Genomic DNA, 19,985 nt, shown 5'->3' on the forward strand with positions numbered 1-19,985 from the left:
TGAAGCTGTTTCTCTCTTCCTCTAGAGCTAGACAACTAAAAATGAAATATCTGTGCAGGAAAGAGAGAGAAGCAGAACTAAAAAATGTTGAGAATTCAAATGTTACACTCAGTAAATTTCTTGGAAATAAGAATTCTGTACCTAGTGACCCTCTTCATTTGGGCCTTACATTTCTAGAAACATTACTGTCTTTCACATCCTGCTGGTAAGTTCAGAGATACCCTCCACTCAGAGATTCCAATCTTATTTTCAAGACATTTCCCTTAATAACCACAGAGTTTAGTCATGGTTCAAACACTTCTTGCAGTGCCCAAGACAGACTCTGTAGTGGTCTTTGTGGTCATTTCCAGCTTTGTTGATTCTACCTCAAGGGCATAATCACCAAGAATGCAGAGTGTTCACAGACAGCCCAGGGCCAAAGGGATCCTAAAAGATCCCAGGAGGAAAAAATTTAGTTTACATGAAATAAAATATCAAGCTTAGAAGGCCATAATTGTCATTTAAAGACTTAAGATACTAGAACTAAAATGTTTTGTGTTACTATATTCTAAAAAAAAATGGGTTTTCTTTACAGTTCCTAACTTTTATTAATAAAAAATAATTTTGGCATGAAAATCATCATACATAAATGAAAAAAACAATACAATTTAATGAAATGTCATATTTTATAAGTTGTAAGTGATACAACTGTTTATCTGTTAAAATTAAACTGCCAGGTTCTTTTTCATACACACTGAGCTCTGTTTTATTTCATGTTTTACCACATTGTGTGGAGATTTTTTTTTTAAAGAGACTTGAGATAGAGAAACAAAGAAGGAGGGTGGACCCGACTTCTTGAATAACCTAAATACAGTTGTCGTGCACACATTGTATCCTTCATATTATGACTGACATTGATTTGTAGTTAGTACTTTATTTTACATACTGGGGAGTAATTGCTAGTGAATTTTTTAAAAAGTCAAAGCACAATGACATCTACCTTTGCTGTCCTCAACATCTCCAAATTATGGTCTATTATGGTCATCTCCAAATCTGGCCTCCAGATGTTAATACTTAGAAATTTGGTGGCAGAATGGATGACTCCTGATAGGAAAATGGCAATATGTGATGTACTGGTGAAGCCCTTAGTCTCTGAAGTCAGACAACTTGAGTTCAAATATCCAGGCTCTGCACCTCCCTAGCTCTGTGACCAGGATCAAGTTGCTCAACCTTCATCAACCTCAGTTTCCTTATCTGTGTAATGGAGATAATTATAGGATCTTCCTCTTAGGGTTGTCATGAGAGTTTAATGGAATAATGCATATAAAAGTCCTTGACACAGTGAATGGTACAAAGAGAGCACTAGCCATTATCATATCAATAATCTGAAATGTTCATTCTAATTTTGCCATTCTGAAAAATATTTCTACCAAAGTATGTCAAAGTTATATTAAACATGGAAAAATAGCAGATCAATTTTAAAATGAATCGATCTATCGGATTTGGGTGCTTACAGCCAACATCCAGGGTTATCTTGCCAGTTGCTCTTCCAGCATCATTGATGGCTACACAGGTATAATCACCAGCATCCAGGTCTTGCGTTTCTTGAATCTTCAGAAGTCCCAGGAGAGGGTCAATAGTGAGGAATGCCGAGGACCTCAACTCAAGATCTCCTAAGTCAATGCAGAGGGGAGAACACTGAATGCTAAAGTATTTACATCACCTATTGGTTTGATTTCAAAACTTCTGAATAACGTTGATTGTGAAGTTTTTAAATACAAGAGTCTGGCATAACATAACACTTTCTATAACCTAAAATCTTGACCTGTAATGAATTGTGGACAAATATTTCATATATATATATATATGCATATGTACAGATATAAAAAGAAGAATGAGCTCTTTGAAGCTACGTTGGGGAACTAGGAAAGGCTGGTAGCTGTAACTGTGGCTATGTTAGGTAAGAAGAGAATAAGAAGATCAGGGTTGAAAAGAGGTTTCTATTATCTTTGTAGCAGGATGCATTTCGGTTTCTCAGGAAATACTTGAGAAACTAGAGGTTTTCTTAGTTTGTCGAAATACCAGCACCTCAAATCTACCAAGGACCACTTTTATTTGAAGGCAGACAATGTCTCAACAAAGCTGTAATTTAGGTTTGGCATTTCCTGATGCTTCACCTCCTCCGAGGTGTCTCCTCTCCAAAGAATGAAATTAACCAGGATGACCAGTATCATTAAAAAGTACATAGAACTGGATGTTTAATGCCAGCTCAGTGTACACATTGCTTTTGTTTGTTTTTGTAATGGGTGAAATCAAACATATTAGGATCTTAGAAACTTCCAGGAGTTTTGAGGACCATTGCTCTTAGAGTTTCATAGCATTCCCAGATGTCAAGTCTGAAAAGGTACTCTCCAAAATGTCACACACCAGCCATGTGCCCTAGGCCTGAGGACAATAAAAGTAACTCTCTTAGCTTCCAACAGACAAAGAGAACCCAGGAGCCAGTACAGTAATTGTCTAGGACACTGAAAACAGAACCAAGCCACAGATTCCAGGCAACAGAGAGACAATTCTCTTTGTGTTTATATAATTTTCACAAGAGAGGAGGTCAAAGGAGCTCTAAATTAAAAAAAAAAAAAAAAAATTACATTAGCAACCAACTGTCAGAGCCAAAACAAAGTATTTTGCAGCATTCTGATATTTAAAACCCCAATCATCCTTTTAAGCTTGCTACTACATGCCACGTGAGAATGAGCGCAGCAACTAAAGCTGTGTCTCTGTGCCTCTGAGAAATGTTCATAAATGAAAGCAGATGATGTTGACATAAACTTTCCTCCCACCAAGGGAGGATGCAGTGTGACCTTGCTGTTCATCAAGTATTAAAATGTTTGGACTAAATGGAAATCCATTTAGATTTTTGGAATTTACTTCCTTTTTATATTACTTCTGTATATGTCAGAAGACATAACAGGATGAAATAAAGACCTTTTTGCTAGTAGCTTTTTTCCAAAATAAAAATGAACACTACTCGTGTGATAGGTACACCAAAAGACCAGACTCCACCATCATACAATATATATATACATGTAATGGAATTCAACTTGTACCCCCTAAATCTATTAAAATAAAAAAAAATGCAAATACAAAAAAAGAATAGCATTCATGAAAAAAAAATAAATTGAAAATACTAGTTTAATCAAGTTTGATCACATTTTGATAGTCTTTCCTTTCCTGATTTCTAATGAAAAATTAGTCATCAAATTATTCAGAAGCCATAGATAACTACAGAATTTTTAGGTGGAAATGAAATAGGGATTATTTACTTTTAATATTAGATAAGATCAGAATAATGTTATATATAGTAAAATAAACTTTGCTGAGGATCTATTCCCGGCTTTACAATCATTATCATTGAGGAGAATTCTTTTTCTGCTGCAGCTTAAATTCAATCATGGCCTCTGTGGATATAAAGACTAAAAGTGATCATTATATCTGACACTGGAGCCTTTCAAATAGTTGATGATAATTAAGTATTTATCAAAAAATGTTTGTATCAAGATCCCCTAACAATACTCTTAAAAACTATCGGGGACCTTAGTGAATTATTGTTTATGTGAATCATACTTATTTGTACTGTATTTAGCATTTTAGTAACCAATCCAAGAAATTTGAAAACATATGCATTCACTTATTTTATAATAAACTCATGACATTTTAACATGATGAACATATTTTAAGAAAATTATATTTTATAAAACAAGAGAAATTTAATGAGAAGAGTGGCATTGTTTCACATTTTTGCAAATTTCTGTAATGCCTAATGTCTAGCAAATAGAAGGTAGCTGAAGGTTCGTTTTGACTTCTGCATTCACCCTATTAGATATCACACAACATACAGCCTTCAGAAACTCCATTATTCACTTGTGAGATAATGAGAGTGAAAAAGACAACATCTTAGTATTATTATGAAAATAGTTCTGATCTTGTGGATCTCCTGAAAGAATTATGGGAACCCCCAGAGATTCAAAACCACATTTTAAGAACCACTAGCCTAAATAAATAAATCCAATTTTTAAAAATATTTTACCAGAAAATTTTCATACGATTTTAACAGTGTCTCTGATTCCTCTTTGAATGCACTCTATGTGGCTCATTTCTAAAAATAAAAGATCTAAAATTTCCAGACAGCATTTATATTTATGAAATCCCTTTTCTCTGATAGTCTGAATGAAAAATAGTTTATTTTTTCTTTCAAACACCAATTTTATTCAATCAGAATTTTGCCGGAAGAAAGGTATAAAGAAAAAGTTATTCTTATGGTGAAGGCAGGAACTCTTTCTCTCCATCTTTTTGCTTTCCATAAGGTAGGATTTTCCTAACCTTTCTGGTGTCTTGTTCTCAGAGGAGATGGGACATGAAGGCCCACCTATCCACAACCCCTTCCATTTTGGAGCCATTCTGCATGCAGAGGAGTCTGTCCTCTACCTTTGCTCTTTCTTGGTGATTCTGACTCCACTTATGCAATCCCTTGTCTGCCTGTGACTGGGGGGATACAGGCCTGTGACTGGCCTGATCCTGGGGTCCAGGACAGCTTGGCCTATTGTTGATGAACCTTAGGAACATGTCTTGCAATATGGTCAATCAGTCTCTAATGCTTATGTTATATCTCTGTTGGTTCATAACTTGGACAGAAAAATGGTATGTTATTTACTGGACCCACTGAACTGTAATATTTATGGTTAAGAGGAAAAACTCATAGGTAGTGAATTTCTAGAATGTTCTGTGTGGTGGCTGCATGACTCTCTACTCCTCCTTTAGTTTCCAAGCTATCTGTGGGGTCAAGACTGGCATGGAGACTAACTTATTCAGGAGAGTAGCACCAATCTAGGAGAATAAAAGACTTTCTGTGTGACTCTGCCATATATAGGCAGAGAAATTGGCATGGTACATAACTTTTCTCAATTTGTATTTTAATCATGAACTACTGAATGACATCTAAAATTTAAAAAAAAATACCGTCTCTATTAACACATTTTCTGGATCTATTTAATTATAATGTAAATCCAAAAATGACATATATTTCATTGGCAATTCAGAGAGTTAAGTATTTAAATAAAATTAGTTTATTTTAATGATAGGAACCTGATTAAGGAGCAAACTCAAAAATGCTTTCTTATCAGCAAAAAATATGAAGACTACAAATCTTTTAATGTGGAAAACCATGAAAATGGCATTATTTCCTAGTTTCCCTCCTTGCTTTTGATTTATATTATTTAAAAATACTTGTTTTCTACATAAAGCCTTTGTTTTTCACCTCATGTTCCCCAAGAGTTTGAACTCGAGGTGAATTCATAATTTTGTGATTATGACATCAACCTGTTGCTATGGAGATGTCTGGGATTTAACAAACAGAATCATAACAATAGGGCATTGTAATATTTAGCATTTTTCATCTGAAGATTAAAAAGTATTTTGCAAACAGCATTTCAATAATCCTAGCAACCTCCCAGTTAGGGTGTTTACAGGATTCTTTTCTTTTTCTTGTAAACTGGGAGAACTGAAACAGAAGCAGAAGCAGGGATTTTTACACAGATATGTACTGTCAGTATCTGAGCCTGGACCAGGATCCAAGTATATTCTCACTATGGCCAAGTGGCACATTACGGCTATTTTATTAAAGAATCACAGAGGTGTAATTTTTATGTCACAAATATAGAAAGATAATTTCTATACCTGATACTAGCATCTACCATGCATGAAGTAGCTGACTAATAAATACATTTGTATTTCAATTACCTGTAAGCTTCCATGTATCTCTTTGAGCACTGTATAGAAAGCATCCTGGAGAATCTAGAAAGCTTTTTAGTGAGAGCCGTCACCTCTAAGAAAAGTGAACTAAAATCAGTGAAGCTATTTTAAACGTTAACCAAGTATTCTTGGACAATTTTCTACAGGAAACAATCCTAAACTAACAAAGAGAATGTTCAGCTGGATTAGCAAGCTGAACTTCTCCTGCTTTGATTTTCACAGTCCTGTAATCCATACCAGATGTCAAATCCTGAAATTTAGAGTTCAGAATTTTGAACTATCGTCTCCAGTGAGATCATAAACACATTTTATGGGGCTGCTAAGTCACACACCAAAACAAATTTTTAACAAATCATTTAAAAATCAAAAACAAAACTAAGTGAACCAGATACAAACATACTTAAGAAATGTACCTTTAAACCATTTAACTTGAGGTGGAGGAACACCAGAGGTTTTGCATTCCATGACAGTTGTATCCCCAAGGGCAACCAAGAGCTCACTCTGAACTACGATCAACTTTGGGGCTTCTGAAAAGAGCAAACATGCAAATAGTTAACATCTAGAACGAGACCACATGGACCTTGTTTATGTTTACTAAATGAAACAGTAAAAAGATCTATCAGAATTTATGTGCTTGTGGCTACTTCAGTGTTTATAAACAGAAAGAAACTCTTACAGTGCATGTGCACGTAGATGTGTGTGATGAAAAGATCACTTAGCAAGGTCAGAAAGGATATCAGGCAAAAATAAGGACCGAAACCAAAAATAATTAGGATAAAACAAAGTCCAAAATATTTAGGAAATTAATTAAAAGGTCTTTATGAAAAAGAGACATATAAGAAAAGGAAAAGCTTAGAAAGCTAAATACCTCTTATAGAAATAATACTCAAGGAACAGAGAGAGGGATAATTATAATAAAATATAGCCAAAAGAGGAATGATGATAAAACTGATGGTTAAACTAAGACTTCAGGGTAACACAATTGCAGATAAATTTGTTAATAACACTTTCTATGTGATTTTAAGGATATTCATGTCTAACTAGAGAGAGATATTTGCACTCCAAGGCAAAAATGTGTCTCTTTAAAAGTAGAGTCTCCTGGTTTTGAATCTTTTCCCCTGTGTATGATAAATACACCCGTTCTTCCCTTTGCTGTGATTGTTTCCTCTTACCTAATGGTTCAGTTCACTCACACATTTTCTTTTAACTGTACATTTTAGGACTTCCAAATTTCAACTGAGATAGTTTTAAACAAATCTAAGGTAACTTCTCAAAGATTATGTTACTCTTCTGCTAGAAAATCTTCAGTGATTCCCATTGCTTTCCAAATTCCATAGTTTGCTTTTTAAAAATCATGAATTGGTGTGTAGCTTTTTGTTTCTATTTTAAAATATTAAGGGAGTAGCCGGGTGCAGTGGCTCATGCCTGTAATCCTAGCACTTCGAAGGCCGAGGGGGGCGGATCATTTGAGCTCAGGAGTTCAAGACCAGCCTGAGCAAGAGCGAGACCCCATCTCTACTAAAAATATACATATATATATCAAGGGGGTACAAATGTTTTAGGTTACATGGGTTGATTTCGTAATGCTTCAGTCCTGGCTATAGGTGTGCCCATCATCCAAATAGTGTTCATTGTACCCATTAGGTAGGTTTTGCCCCTCCCCTTTCACCCCATCTCTCCTGTTTGATTTCCACTAAGTTTTACTTCCCTCTATGCCCATGTGTGTTATTGGTTAGTTCCAATTTAATAATGAGTACATGTGGTTGTTTTTCCATTCTTGAGATACTTCACTTAGGAGAATAGTCTCCAGTTCCATCCAGATTGTTGCAAAGGGTATTAATTCATCTTTTTTATGGCTGAGTAGTACTCCGTGGTATACATATACCACATTTTATTAATCCACTCATGAACTGATGGGCACTTGGGTTTATTCCACATCTTTGCAACTGTGAATTGTGCTGCAATAAACATTCGAGTGCAGGTGTCTTTTTGATGAAAAGTCTTCTTTTCCTTTGGGTAAACACCCAATAGTGGGATTGCTGGATCGAATGGTAGGTCTACTTTTAGTTCTCTGAGGAATCTCCACATTGTTTTCCATAGCATTATACTAATTTGTAGTCCCACCAACAGTGTATAAGAATTCCTTTCTCTCTGAATTCACACCAGCATCTATTGTTTTTGGACTTTTTCATAAAAGTCATTCTACCTGGAGTAAGGTTCATTGTGGTTTTAATTTGCATTTCCCTGATGATTAATGACATTGAGCATTTTTTCATATGTTTATTGGACACTTGTTTTTCTTCTTTTGAGAAGCTTCTCTTCATGTCTTTTGCCCACTTTTTAATAAGGTTGTTTGTCAAAAAGAACAAATATGGAGGCATCATATTACCAGACTTCAAACTATGCTACAAGGCTAAGTAACCCAAACAGCATGGTATTGGTATAAAAATAAAGACATAAACCAATGGAACAGAACAGAGAACCCAGATATAAAACCATCTACCTACAACCAACTGCTCTTCTACAAAGCAGACAACAGTTTATACTGAGGAAAAGAAGCCCTATTCAATAAATGGTGCTGGGAAAATTTGGTAGCCACATGTAGAAGAATGAAACAGGACCCCTACCTCTCACCACTCACAAAAATTAATTCAAGGTTTGATGCCTTAGATTTAAGATGGATAAAAGACTTAAATCTAAGGCATGAAACCATGAGAATTCTAGAGGCAAATGGTGGAAAAACTCTTCTAGATATAGGCCTACACAAAGAATTTATGATTAAGACCCCAATGGCAATCATGCAACAACAAAAATTAATATATGGGATTTGATTAAACTAAAAAGCTTCCACACAGGTAGGGAAATAATCAACAGAGCAAAAGATAACCTACAGAATGGGAGAAAAGCTACACATCCAACAAAGGGCTAATATCCAGAATTTATAAAGTCAAGCAAATCATCAAGAAAAAAAACAGACAACCCTACTAAAAAGTCGGCATAGCTTTTTTTTTAACCTTAAGCTCCATTATACTTCCTCATTTATCACAAAGTACAGAGCTCCATCGGTAGCCCAAAACATAACACATCTTACTCTCCCATCTTCCTGCCTTTGCTAAAGCTATTTCCTCTTCCTAAAATGCCCTTTGGCAAAATTCTTCAAATCCCACTCACTCTTCCAGAATGAGCTTAAATCCTATCTCCTTTGAGAAAACTTTGCAAATTCTCCAGTCTGAATTAATCTTCCCCTCCACCAACCTGGCACTGTAGTACTTGCCTGTCTGTCTTACATTTCTTTATGTATCTACCCTTATTACGTAAGCTCTTGAAAGGTAAAGACTACATGACATAATTTTTTAAATTTTACACTCCATAGTCTCTAGCACAGCACTTTGCTTGCTGCATACCCAGAGATGCTTAATAAATTAAATAAATGTGTTGAATATTTTGGCTTCTATGTGAATAAACCAAAATTTGTTTCTACAATGCAATGTAAAATTCTGCTTCATCCACTTGTTCTACATTCCCAACTATTTGTTCCTTCTACACCTGCATGCTCTGTGAACATTTTTAATTCAATTATCTCCAAATCTGAGCTCATCTTCCCTTCTAAATGTGTTTACTATGTGCCTTCTTCATTTCTATAAATGATACCATTTCTTTCTAGGCTCTCAGTTTCAATACTTGTGATGTTTTTGTTCCCTCTCTCACCTGTACACCCCAACTACAATTCTCTATCTTTCTGATGGCTCTTTTCATCCTTTTGTCTCTACTGATAGTTTTACTATCTTACTATGAATGAGGTCAAATAAGAATAAGTGAAAGGGCGAATTTTAGGCCATTAATTAATTCACAATTTATAACCTGTATCCAAGCATATGATACCTTTATCCTTTATCTAACTAAGAAAGACCAAATTAAAAGGAATATTCTATAGAATAATTGTCATGAGTCACAGTTTCAAAAAATGTTTAAGTTTGGAGGGGGAAATTGAAGATGAAAAGAGAAAATAATAATATACACAGTTTTGAATATAAGTAGAAATTACACAATGGAAATTGAGATAAGCTAGAAAGGATTAATCTAAAAGTGAAATACTTCAGAGAACACACGAACCATGGAAGAAGTAGTAGGATAGAACACTGGACAATCTGAAACTCTTCTAGAATCTGAAAGCTTCCTTGGTTTCTGCTGACTAAGGAAGCTTCTCACTCTGTACTTTTACCTTAGTTACAATGTTATCTTTAATCAGTGTGTGAAATGAATAATAAACTATAATACTAGGTAGAACTTATTACTAATATTAATTTTCAAAAAGATACTATTACATTGCTTGATGTGATATTCACCTTATTTTAATTGCATTTTAAAACTAATTATACTTGCCAATGTATCTGAGGGTAGAGGTCTGTTTATCTGTTCCAGCTGAATTACTTGCCAGGCAACCATAGACCCCTGCATCTTTGGGAACTGCATTTTTGATAACCAAGGTACCGTCTGAGGTCATCTTATACCTATGAATAAAAAACAAAAAATAAAATTGAAAATGCCATAATAGCAGTATCACGATACTATTGCATCTTCCTTTAACTATTTTCAAATAAACTTACATTTTCAGTGCTGACTATAAGAATAATTAACATCATTTTAAAAGCAGAGATGTAATAATAATAATAATGATACCAATAATAATAACAGCAACAGATACCATATATCCAGTACTAGTCACATGCCAGGCATTGCTCTAGGAACTTTACATTTAGTAATATTTTTAATCTTCCTAACAACCCAATGAGTTAGATACTATTCCTATCTGTTTTACAGATGAGCAAGGAAGTTATACAACTTGACCAAGTCAGAGTTAGAAAATGGAAGAACTGGAATTTGCACCCAGGCAATCTGGCTCTGCGTGGTGAGCTGCCATGCTAAACAGTTCCTCCAAATGAAAACCTGAGAGATGCAAGGCTTGTCACACAGTGAGTCAGTGATGAGTCTAGGAATAGAATCTGCCCAGCTTGCTGGATCAGACCTAAGATCTGCTCCTCATACCAAACTCAGAGTAATGGAAACCCAATGGCTGGAAACTTTGTTGTTTATATTCAACGTGTTTATTACACTGTCTGAACATGTGAGGATTGACTGTCTTTAAAAAGCATCCAGTAGAATAAATACCTCTTAATATAGTATGGCAAAAGTGAAAAGTAGTTACAAAGAATGTCTGCACATACTTTAATTAGAGCTACTGTTCTGTCCTTTGCCTCTCCCTCTCTCTTCTATTAAATGCCTTTAATAGATTTGTTAAAACTGTTATTTTACCCCACAGAAAGTTTATTATCCCCATTTCAATTACTCAAGTTAAACCAAGTGTTACAATGTTTTATGTTTGCAGCTCAGAGTACAGAAAAGCACTTGATCACAGCTATTGAATTCAAGATTTAATAATCTCAAACTCTATAAATTCATCATTGATATATTTACTTGACATTCCCTAAACTGTTTAGAAAAATCTAAAGCTGTGGATTTTGATCAAACCTCCCTTAATCGTAGATATTTGGTCAGAGATCAGTTTGGCCCAGAAATTTCATCAATTTTTCTCACTCAATAAAAGCAAAGAACATGATACAAACCCAGTACCTGTGTGAACCCACGATAAACATATCATTAATAGTCCAGGCAATCTTTGGTTTGGGATAACCTGTTGCAGAACACATGATGGAGACCTCAGACCCTCCTGTGAAAGACTGATTTTTGGGCATCACAGTGACTTTCGGTGGTTCTACAAATAAAAAGAAATGTATATAGAGAAATGTCAATTATCTTGATGTTAGAAGTTTCCACCAACTGACCTACTGTTTCTGTCTGCTAATCTGGAACTCTATATAAACTCTTTTCCAGGCAAAGTCTCCAGATAGGGCTTTTGGCTCTTTCTAGACAGTGAATGGCGGTTTGGAGCCACAACTTGTCCTGACTATGCTCTCTGCTTTCTTTAAACTGATCTTTCTTTTTATTTATTAGATCATAACTTTGTTGAGGTCAGAGATCATGTCTTAATATTATGCCACATTCCATATTATGCCAATAATTCCATTTTATGCCACATTCCATATGCCATACATTCCATTCTTCTCTAGCATTTAACATCCCTTGCATATCGTACAATGACTTGTATATAAAAGACACTTAAAATTGTTGATGGAATGCAGGCCATTTCTAAACTGTAACTTGCCTCTAAATTGTAACGTCTGCCAGTCCCCCTCAAGCTCCTACTATCCCGGTCATTTAACTTATGCCCATGGATCTATAGGAACTCAACAAAAAATATCAATTATTCAAATTTTATATTGTATTCCACTTCTATGGCAAGAAAAAGACTTGAAAATTAAACATTAAATTAAGAATGTAGTATCCAAAAGAAAATAATAGTTCTCTGAGAAAATCTGGGATGTTGATATATATTTGGGTTAATCAATCACATGTTTCACATCTATTGCTACACAATAAGAATTAATAGTCAAAGAAGGTACCATCAAAGAAATATTAAATAATTCTCTTAATGTAAATATCCACCACTCAATAAGATAAAAATAAATTCACTTCCACAGTGTTTGAAATAGACAAAGTCCATGAATATTAACAGAAATAAATGAATTCATTCAATGACATCTCTTTTTGCACAATGATTACGTGCCAGGCAGTGTGCTAACTTGTAAGGATACACTGAGGAACCAGACATGCTGTCTGTTTTCCATTTAATTAGGTCTTTACAATGAATGAAATTGAGAAATTCAGTTAGCCAGTTAGATCTGGATGACATATCTTTACTATAAGCTAGTCTGCAACTCGTGGATTAGTTTTACTAAGAAAAATTAGCCTGAGGAATCCATACATTTGAAAGAGACACAAAGGGTACTGCTGGAATGCAGCAACAACACAAGAGAAGGAACCTAATTAGTGCCTGATTGCTAGCAGCTTACAATTGCCCCCCACCTTTTTTTCCTGTTTACATCGTATTTTTCGAATTATGATCTAGTCTTTGAAGTTAATGTTTGAAGAGTTTTTCCGGCCTGTGGACTTGGTTGATAGCTTCATTATTCCATGGATTCCTCTTGGAGAACACAGGGCTAGAGAAATGTGTGAGGTCAAGGGCAGAGTGGCCATGGCCAGTAAGTTCAAATTGTGATTCCATCTGGAGTCCATCAACTCTGAAATGCTGTAGAACTACACATACTTTAGGGGTATTGCAAATAATCTTCAGAGAATAAGGGGGGAAAATGAACTGTTCTTTCTTTTTTTATTTCAGAATATTATGGGGGTACAAACGTTTTGGTTACATGAATTGCTTTTGTACAGTTTGAGTCAAAGTTATAAGTGTGTCCATCACCCAGATAGTGTACATTGTACTCCTTAGGTGTGAATTTACCCATCCTCTCCTCCCCCCTCCCACCTGCTTGATTTCTGTTGAGTTTTGCTACCATATGTTCATGTCAGTGTTGATCGATTAGTTCCAATTTAATAGTGAGTACATATGATGTTTGTTTTCCCATTCTTGCAATACTTTACTTAGAAGAATGGTCTCTAGTCCCACCCAGGTTGTTACAAAAGGTATTAGTTTACCATTTTTTTTAATAGCTGGGTAGTACTAACTGTTCTTTCTTTTTGGAATTTATTGAATACCCACATTTATTCACTTCACCTTCCTGAAATAAAATGCATCTCATGTCTAGTTCATATTGACATGGGATTTCTGCAAAGATTCAGGCAGCTCTCAGGATTTTTGTCCAAACCTTGGTGCCTTCCAGAATTGGCCTGGCATCTCTCCCAGCAAGAATCCCATTGGTAAGCTCCATAGTTCAAATATCAAAGTGAAAATAAATGTTAGTTATCCAAACCAGGATGCAGAGACCTAAGAAGTCACTGAGCAAATAAAGCCTGGATATAGGGTGCTGCTCAGGGTCATGAAACAAGTCTGTGTGCAACACACAGATGGGATGACATCATCCCACAGAAGGTGAGAACGTTACCATTCCCTCGGAAAGATTATTCCTGCTGATGATAAGCTATTTAGAAAGAACATGAACAAACGTAGAGAAGTAAAGTTGAATTTCCACCAAATAACAGTTGAATAAAGATAGTCAAAATGAATCAGTCTTTACTTAATCAGGTTAAATAAGGATGTAATGGACCTCATTATAATTTTTTCAAACATTAATTTGTGAATTCCTGGGAAAAAAATCCTCATTTTAATAAAGTAGTTTTAATGTAGCAAGAACATGGACCATATAGTTCATATGGTTCATATAGTATGAACTATAGATAGTTCAACACCATCAATGAAGTAACATCATTTGCTCATGAACAAACCAAAACTGTATCTCTTGATTTATAATATAAAACCCCATTTTTTTTTTTTTTGAGGAGAAGGAAAGACGAGTTTATTAATTTTCCAGCAAATGAGGAGGTTGTCAGACTTTCATCTCAAGGTACCAGTGTCCTGCTTCTGAACAGAAGTACAGAGATTTTAAAGATTCTGAGTAATCCCATAGTCCCATCTTTGGCTAAGACAAGCTTGTGACCTCCACCAGGATTAATCCCATCTTCTGTGGCACAAAGAACAAAGGACATTCCCTTGCCACTCCTGACCGCCAGGTTGAGGCAGGGATGCAGGTCCTAGTTCTCCAAAAGGAGTGGGGGATGTTTTAAAGAGACATAAAACATTTTTGCTATTTTTTCAAGCCTTTTCTTCTGTTACATATTCCCCCCTTTCAATATTACACTTCCATATCTATGGGAGGAGGGGTGACTACTCTGTTACACTCTCTATGCTACACTACATTACTTAAAACCCCATTTTTGATGGAAAAAATAGTTCTAAATTTGGATTTAGAAGTCCAGAGTCCAATTTAGGCTTTGGGGAGAAGTGATTCCTTTTTACTTGAAATTTTCAATCTCATTTCCCCACCACCATCATCACCACCATTACCATTACCACCATCGCCATTATCATCATGACCACCACAATCAATACTATCATAGTCTATGACAACTTGCTTTTTATTAGCTGAAGCAATGGAAACATGGCACTGCATCAGGCAGGAAGGCATTAATTCATTCTTTAGTTTTTAATTATAACAAAAACAAAATACATAAGTTGTTTATAATTTCTCACCAATCACTTAAAAGAATTACACATAGATATACATGATATCAAGAATAAAATATAAACACTACTTTAAGACTTGGGTGTCTTAATGCACTATTAGTGGTGTCGGCAAAAATGGATTATAAGTGGCCACGAACACTACCTACAAAGACTAAGGAAGAAAAACTCTCACCTAACTCTCTTGGAAATTGCCAACATTTACAAACCCAGGAAGCACATTTCCTGTCAGTTGGGTCTGATTTGTTTCATGTAGCCTTTAGTTGGAGATTTCTCAAAAAAAAAAAAGACCTAAGGACTTTTTATTCAAGGTGATTTAATTATCACCAACAAATTAATCAGATAATGCTAATGATTAAATTACCTAAGTCACAATTTACAATGTTCCCCACTGATACAGTCAGAGTACTTGAGCAAATTTCTGTGTATTTTCATTTTTGTACCCAGCATTTATTGAGTATGTTTCAGACAACTTATGCCCTCAAAGATCTCACAGAATACTGTATAGAAAAGTATATTAAGTAAAATTAGGGACTAAATCTTTCTTATAGTCAGTTCATTGGTTAGGAAGTTTGGCTAAATTTATTGTGCCTATTATGTTCCAGGTATCTAACTCTAGATTCATCATTTACTTTCCACAATAATCCTATGAAGTGTTATTGCCATTTCACAGATAAACTAAGGCTCAAAATGGTTAAATAATTTGCCCAAAGTCACTCAAAGGTGGAGCTGGGATTCAAATGCAGACCTTGCTAGCTCCATGGTGTCTATCTACACTTTAATGGGGATAATAATAGTAACTGCCTAACAGGGTTATTGTGGCTTAGCTAAATTCATAACATAAAATGCTTAGAACAATGTCTGGCACACAGTAGACACCATGTAACTTTCACTATTATTAATATTTCATGGCCGGGCGCGGTGGCTTCCGCCTGTAATCCTAGCACTCTGGAAGGCCGAGACGGGAGGATCCTTTGAGCTCAGGAGTTCGAGACCAGCCTGAGTAAGAGTGAGACACCATCTCTAGTAAAAATAGAAAGAAATTAGCTGGACAACTAAAAATATATAGAAAAAATTAGCTGGGCATGGTGGCACATGCCTGTAGTCCCAGCTACTCGAGGAGGCTGAGGCAGTAGGATTACTTGAGCCCAGGAGTGTGAGGTTGCTGTGAACTAGGCTGATGCCAGGGCACTCTTGCCCAGGCAACAGAGTGAGACTCTGTCTCAAAAAAAAAAAAAAATTTTTCATTATATAGCAAAGTATGATAATGAATGACAGAATAAAGTAGTATAGTATTGAAAATATATCTGTGCATATGTACTATCTAGACATTTACAAATGAAATTTAATCACCACAGTCCTCACATTTGGATAGTCTATTTAGATTACACACCCTATTTTCTATTTTAAATAGTATTTATTATACCTTATTTAATTCTGAAGTTTGAGATGTTTCCAGATAGATAAAATTTATTAGAAATTTCAATAAAAATAGATAAAATTAGTTTTTTCCACATTTTACTGATGAGAAAAAAACATGCTAATATTTATGTCACTTGGCAATTGTTAAAAAAGAGTTATGATGATATAATGAGCATGTGGTTATAATATTATTTTGATTCTTAGTGAAGTAATTCTGGTCATCAGAGACCAAGTTCATCAACCATGTTGAGAAATATTAGTTTTCTTATTCCAACATTCTCTCTGGTGACAGACTAATTGATGACAAACATCTACCATTTCCTGATACCATGGAAGACCAATTAATACTTCTAATGTTCATACATGGTTAACATTCAGGAGAAAAGAGGCTTTTTGTGGCTCTTTGATTTCCACGTGGCAGCAAGTGATTAGGGAGGAGATGTCAGGTATATACTGAATACGCTCAAATTGAACCAGGATTCCTGTGTTGATCTTCAGCCTTAAAAAGGGAGCAGCTAATGGGATCAAAAGAAAATTATTTTTGTTGCCAGGATAAATAGGAAATCAGTTTGTTTTAAACAAAACCTTAAGCTCATCATGTATACAAAAATATCCCCTCCCACTTATTCTAACTTTTACTCATAAGCCTGACTAGCACAGACATTTGAAAATTTAGTAGCCAGTGTATCACCTTAAAAGTGACAAATTACTTTAGGCTATTCAGCAAAATTTTGCAAAACTCACTCACATGATATAATTTCTAAATTAGGGTGAACTAATTTAAATAATACTTGTAAAATAACAACTCTATAAATTTTTCATGAGGTAATCACTAGATTTTGTTATAAAATATTGTTTTAAATGTAAGCAGTAATACGCTGGCATGTGCTACGATTGCAAAATACTTACATAACGAAATCTAAAATTGCTGATGTGATTCAAACAACCCATTGACGTTAATATGTAAACTGATAGATAAGGTTAGTGACCCAAGTCTTCCGTATAATCTGTTATTGTTACCTGGAGGTCAATTCAGCAATTAAGAAATACTCATATATGTCTATTGGGTACAATTATGTTTTTTCCCCTCTATGCAAGGCACTGTGGGTTCCAAAGGGGACAGTATGATATCATGAAATACATGTTTTGTCTTTGTGCCATTTCCTGACATACAGCTCCCAAAATCCTTGGAATCTCTGGAGTGGTAACAAGTGTCTTTTGTATGCTGATAAGATGATTGGTGGCTGGGGGCCCTAGATAGCTTCAGGATGGGAGGTATTCATCAGAAAGACCAAGACATGATTAGAAAATTGGGATTTTCAGCACCTCCCCCAGCACACACACAAAATCCAGGGAGGGGAGAGGGGTTTATGGTAGAGTTGATCATCAATGGCCAATAATGTAATCAATCATGTCTACGTAATGAAGTCTCCATAAATACCCGAACAGGGTTCGAAAAACTTCTGGATAGCTGAACATATGAAGAACAGCTGAACACATGGAGGTTCCTGAAGGATGGTGTCAGGCTCTTTGTCCCTTTCCCCATGGCTCGCCCTATATATCTCTTCCATCTGGCTGTTCATCTGTATCTTTTGTAATATCCTTTATAATAAATGGATAACTGTAAGTAAGAACTTTCCCTGAGTTCTAAGAGCCACTCCAGCAAATTAATCAAACCTAAAGAGGGGGTTGCAGGAACCCCAATGTATGGCTGGTAAGGCAGAAGCACAGGTCACTGCCTGGACTTGTGGCTGACATCTGAAGTGGGGGACAGTCTTGTGGGACTGAGCCTTCCACTAGTAGGATCTGATGCTATCTCCAGGTACATTGTTTAAGAATGGAATTGAATTGGAGGATGACCCAGCTGGTGCCTGCTGGAAAATTGCTTAGTGCGTGGGGAAAAATTCCTGCACATTTGGTGTTGGAGAGAAGCATGATGTGTGGAGAGGGGAAAAAAATATATTGCTTTTTCCTATATATTTGATAGGCAGCAAGTATCTCACAGTATATACAATATGATTGGGGAAAAAAACAACTAAACACATCAAAATTGATCATGATTAAGAGCAAAATCATGTGGCAAAAAAAAAAAATAAGTTCTACAAGATAGCAGATCAAAGAGACCAACAATAATCAGAAGTAATTTGGTGGTTTATGAGATGGGCTTCACATTATAGGTACAAGTTAGGTAGGGAACACAGAACTAGAATGAGAATGACGCCATTGGGAGGCAGTCTGGATGCCTCTGTGACTTCAGTAATGGGAAGTAGGTGTGGGACAAGTCATGGAGGGATGGAAAGTAGAGAAGCAGGGGCTAGAGTAGAGCAGTAGGAAAGAGGACTCTGCTGAAGGTAGAATGGGCACAGAGAAAATGTTCAGTGGCCATCAAAAATTCAGTGCTGGCAATTAAAGACAGAACAAGAAGGTACCTATCCACTCCTTTGAGAAATTCAATACTAAGAAAATCCATATCTCATACACAGATACCCCAAGGTATCTGACAACAGTTTGACATAAAAAATTTAGCACCATCAACAATATTTTATGGCACAAAAGAATTAATACGTAAACTTTTCTGCCTCTAATTCAGAATTAGAGATAGAGGCTTAATATTAATAGTAAGGTCAAATACTTAGTTACTCATGTTAAGGAAACATGAATAAAGAAAAGATGTAGGAATATCTTATTCTTTTAAAATAAACAGTACTCATACACTAAAAGGGAACTTCTTTCTTTTTTCTCCCTGCATTGCTTTATGAGGGTAAAATTGAGAATTAAATGTTAAAAGAATTACACAGGAGTCAGTTTGTAGAGGACTGTGGAGTATAAATTTTATTCTGGGGTAATCAGAAAAGCACAAAAAGGTTTTGAGTTAATGGACATATTTAAAGCAATATTTAGGGGAACTTTGCCTGGATGCACTATGGAAGATGGATTAGAGTGGGAAAACAAAACTGGAAGAAAGGACGTCCATTAGAAGAAGATTTTAAATTTAGGCATTTGAGTTGGGTGAGGGTGGTGCCAGTGGAGATGAGGAGGGAGTGATATGAGAGACAGTGAGGAACTGAACCAACCATGCATAGGGAAAGTGGGAGGCACCCAGGCCTAAAAATATCATTACATATGGGATAATTCCAGTGAACTCTTAATTTTACATTAGTTCATTCACACTGATCCCTATCAGCAATGCCAAGCATCTGCTGATTCAAGCATCAGTCCACAGCAAACGTGTTCCATTATGGTCACAGATGTCCATAAATATAAAGGGTCTAGGAAATTCAATTTTAAAAACTGATACACTGCTTTATGGGGGCTGGTGAAAAAAGAGCACAGAGAGAGAGGAGTAAGGCATGATTCTTGAAAAGAGATCCCATGTGCCCTGATCCTAGTGCTCTTTCATTACCCCAAGAGACAATTAGATTAACAGAATTATCCAGCTAAGGATTTTTATCTCAACAACTGTCAGTATCTAAAAGAAGTGGGGTCATAAGTTTTTAGATGCTTTTATTTTCCCCACAAAAGGATTTGTGGCCAAAAGGAATCTAGTAGATCAACCTATTGTCCATTTTTGTTATTTAAAATCATATTAAATTACATTGTGGAAAAAAGCAACCCAAGGTTG

At 35.6% G+C, this 19,985-nt stretch overlaps 1 protein-coding gene across 1 annotated transcript in view; it reads right to left on the bottom strand.

The window, feature by feature from the left end:
• Positions 1-19,985, bottom strand: part of HMCN1 (hemicentin 1) — a 414,078-nt gene that overhangs the window by 204,293 nt on the left and 189,800 nt on the right. The window contains exons 12-15 of the mRNA XM_069459659.1: positions 11,419-11,560; positions 10,171-10,298; positions 6,201-6,314; positions 1,494-1,652 (exon numbers count right to left, since the gene is read on the bottom strand). Of these exons, the coding sequence (XP_069315760.1) occupies positions 1,494-1,652; positions 6,201-6,314; positions 10,171-10,298; positions 11,419-11,560 (543 nt within the window). The remainder of the gene's footprint in view (positions 1-1,493; positions 1,653-6,200; positions 6,315-10,170; positions 10,299-11,418; positions 11,561-19,985) is intronic.

The sequence above is a fragment of the Eulemur rufifrons genome, chromosome 27 (assembly GCF_041146395.1).
Source record: "Eulemur rufifrons isolate Redbay chromosome 27, OSU_ERuf_1, whole genome shotgun sequence".
NCBI classification, from domain to species: Eukaryota; Metazoa; Chordata; class Mammalia; order Primates; family Lemuridae; genus Eulemur; species Eulemur rufifrons.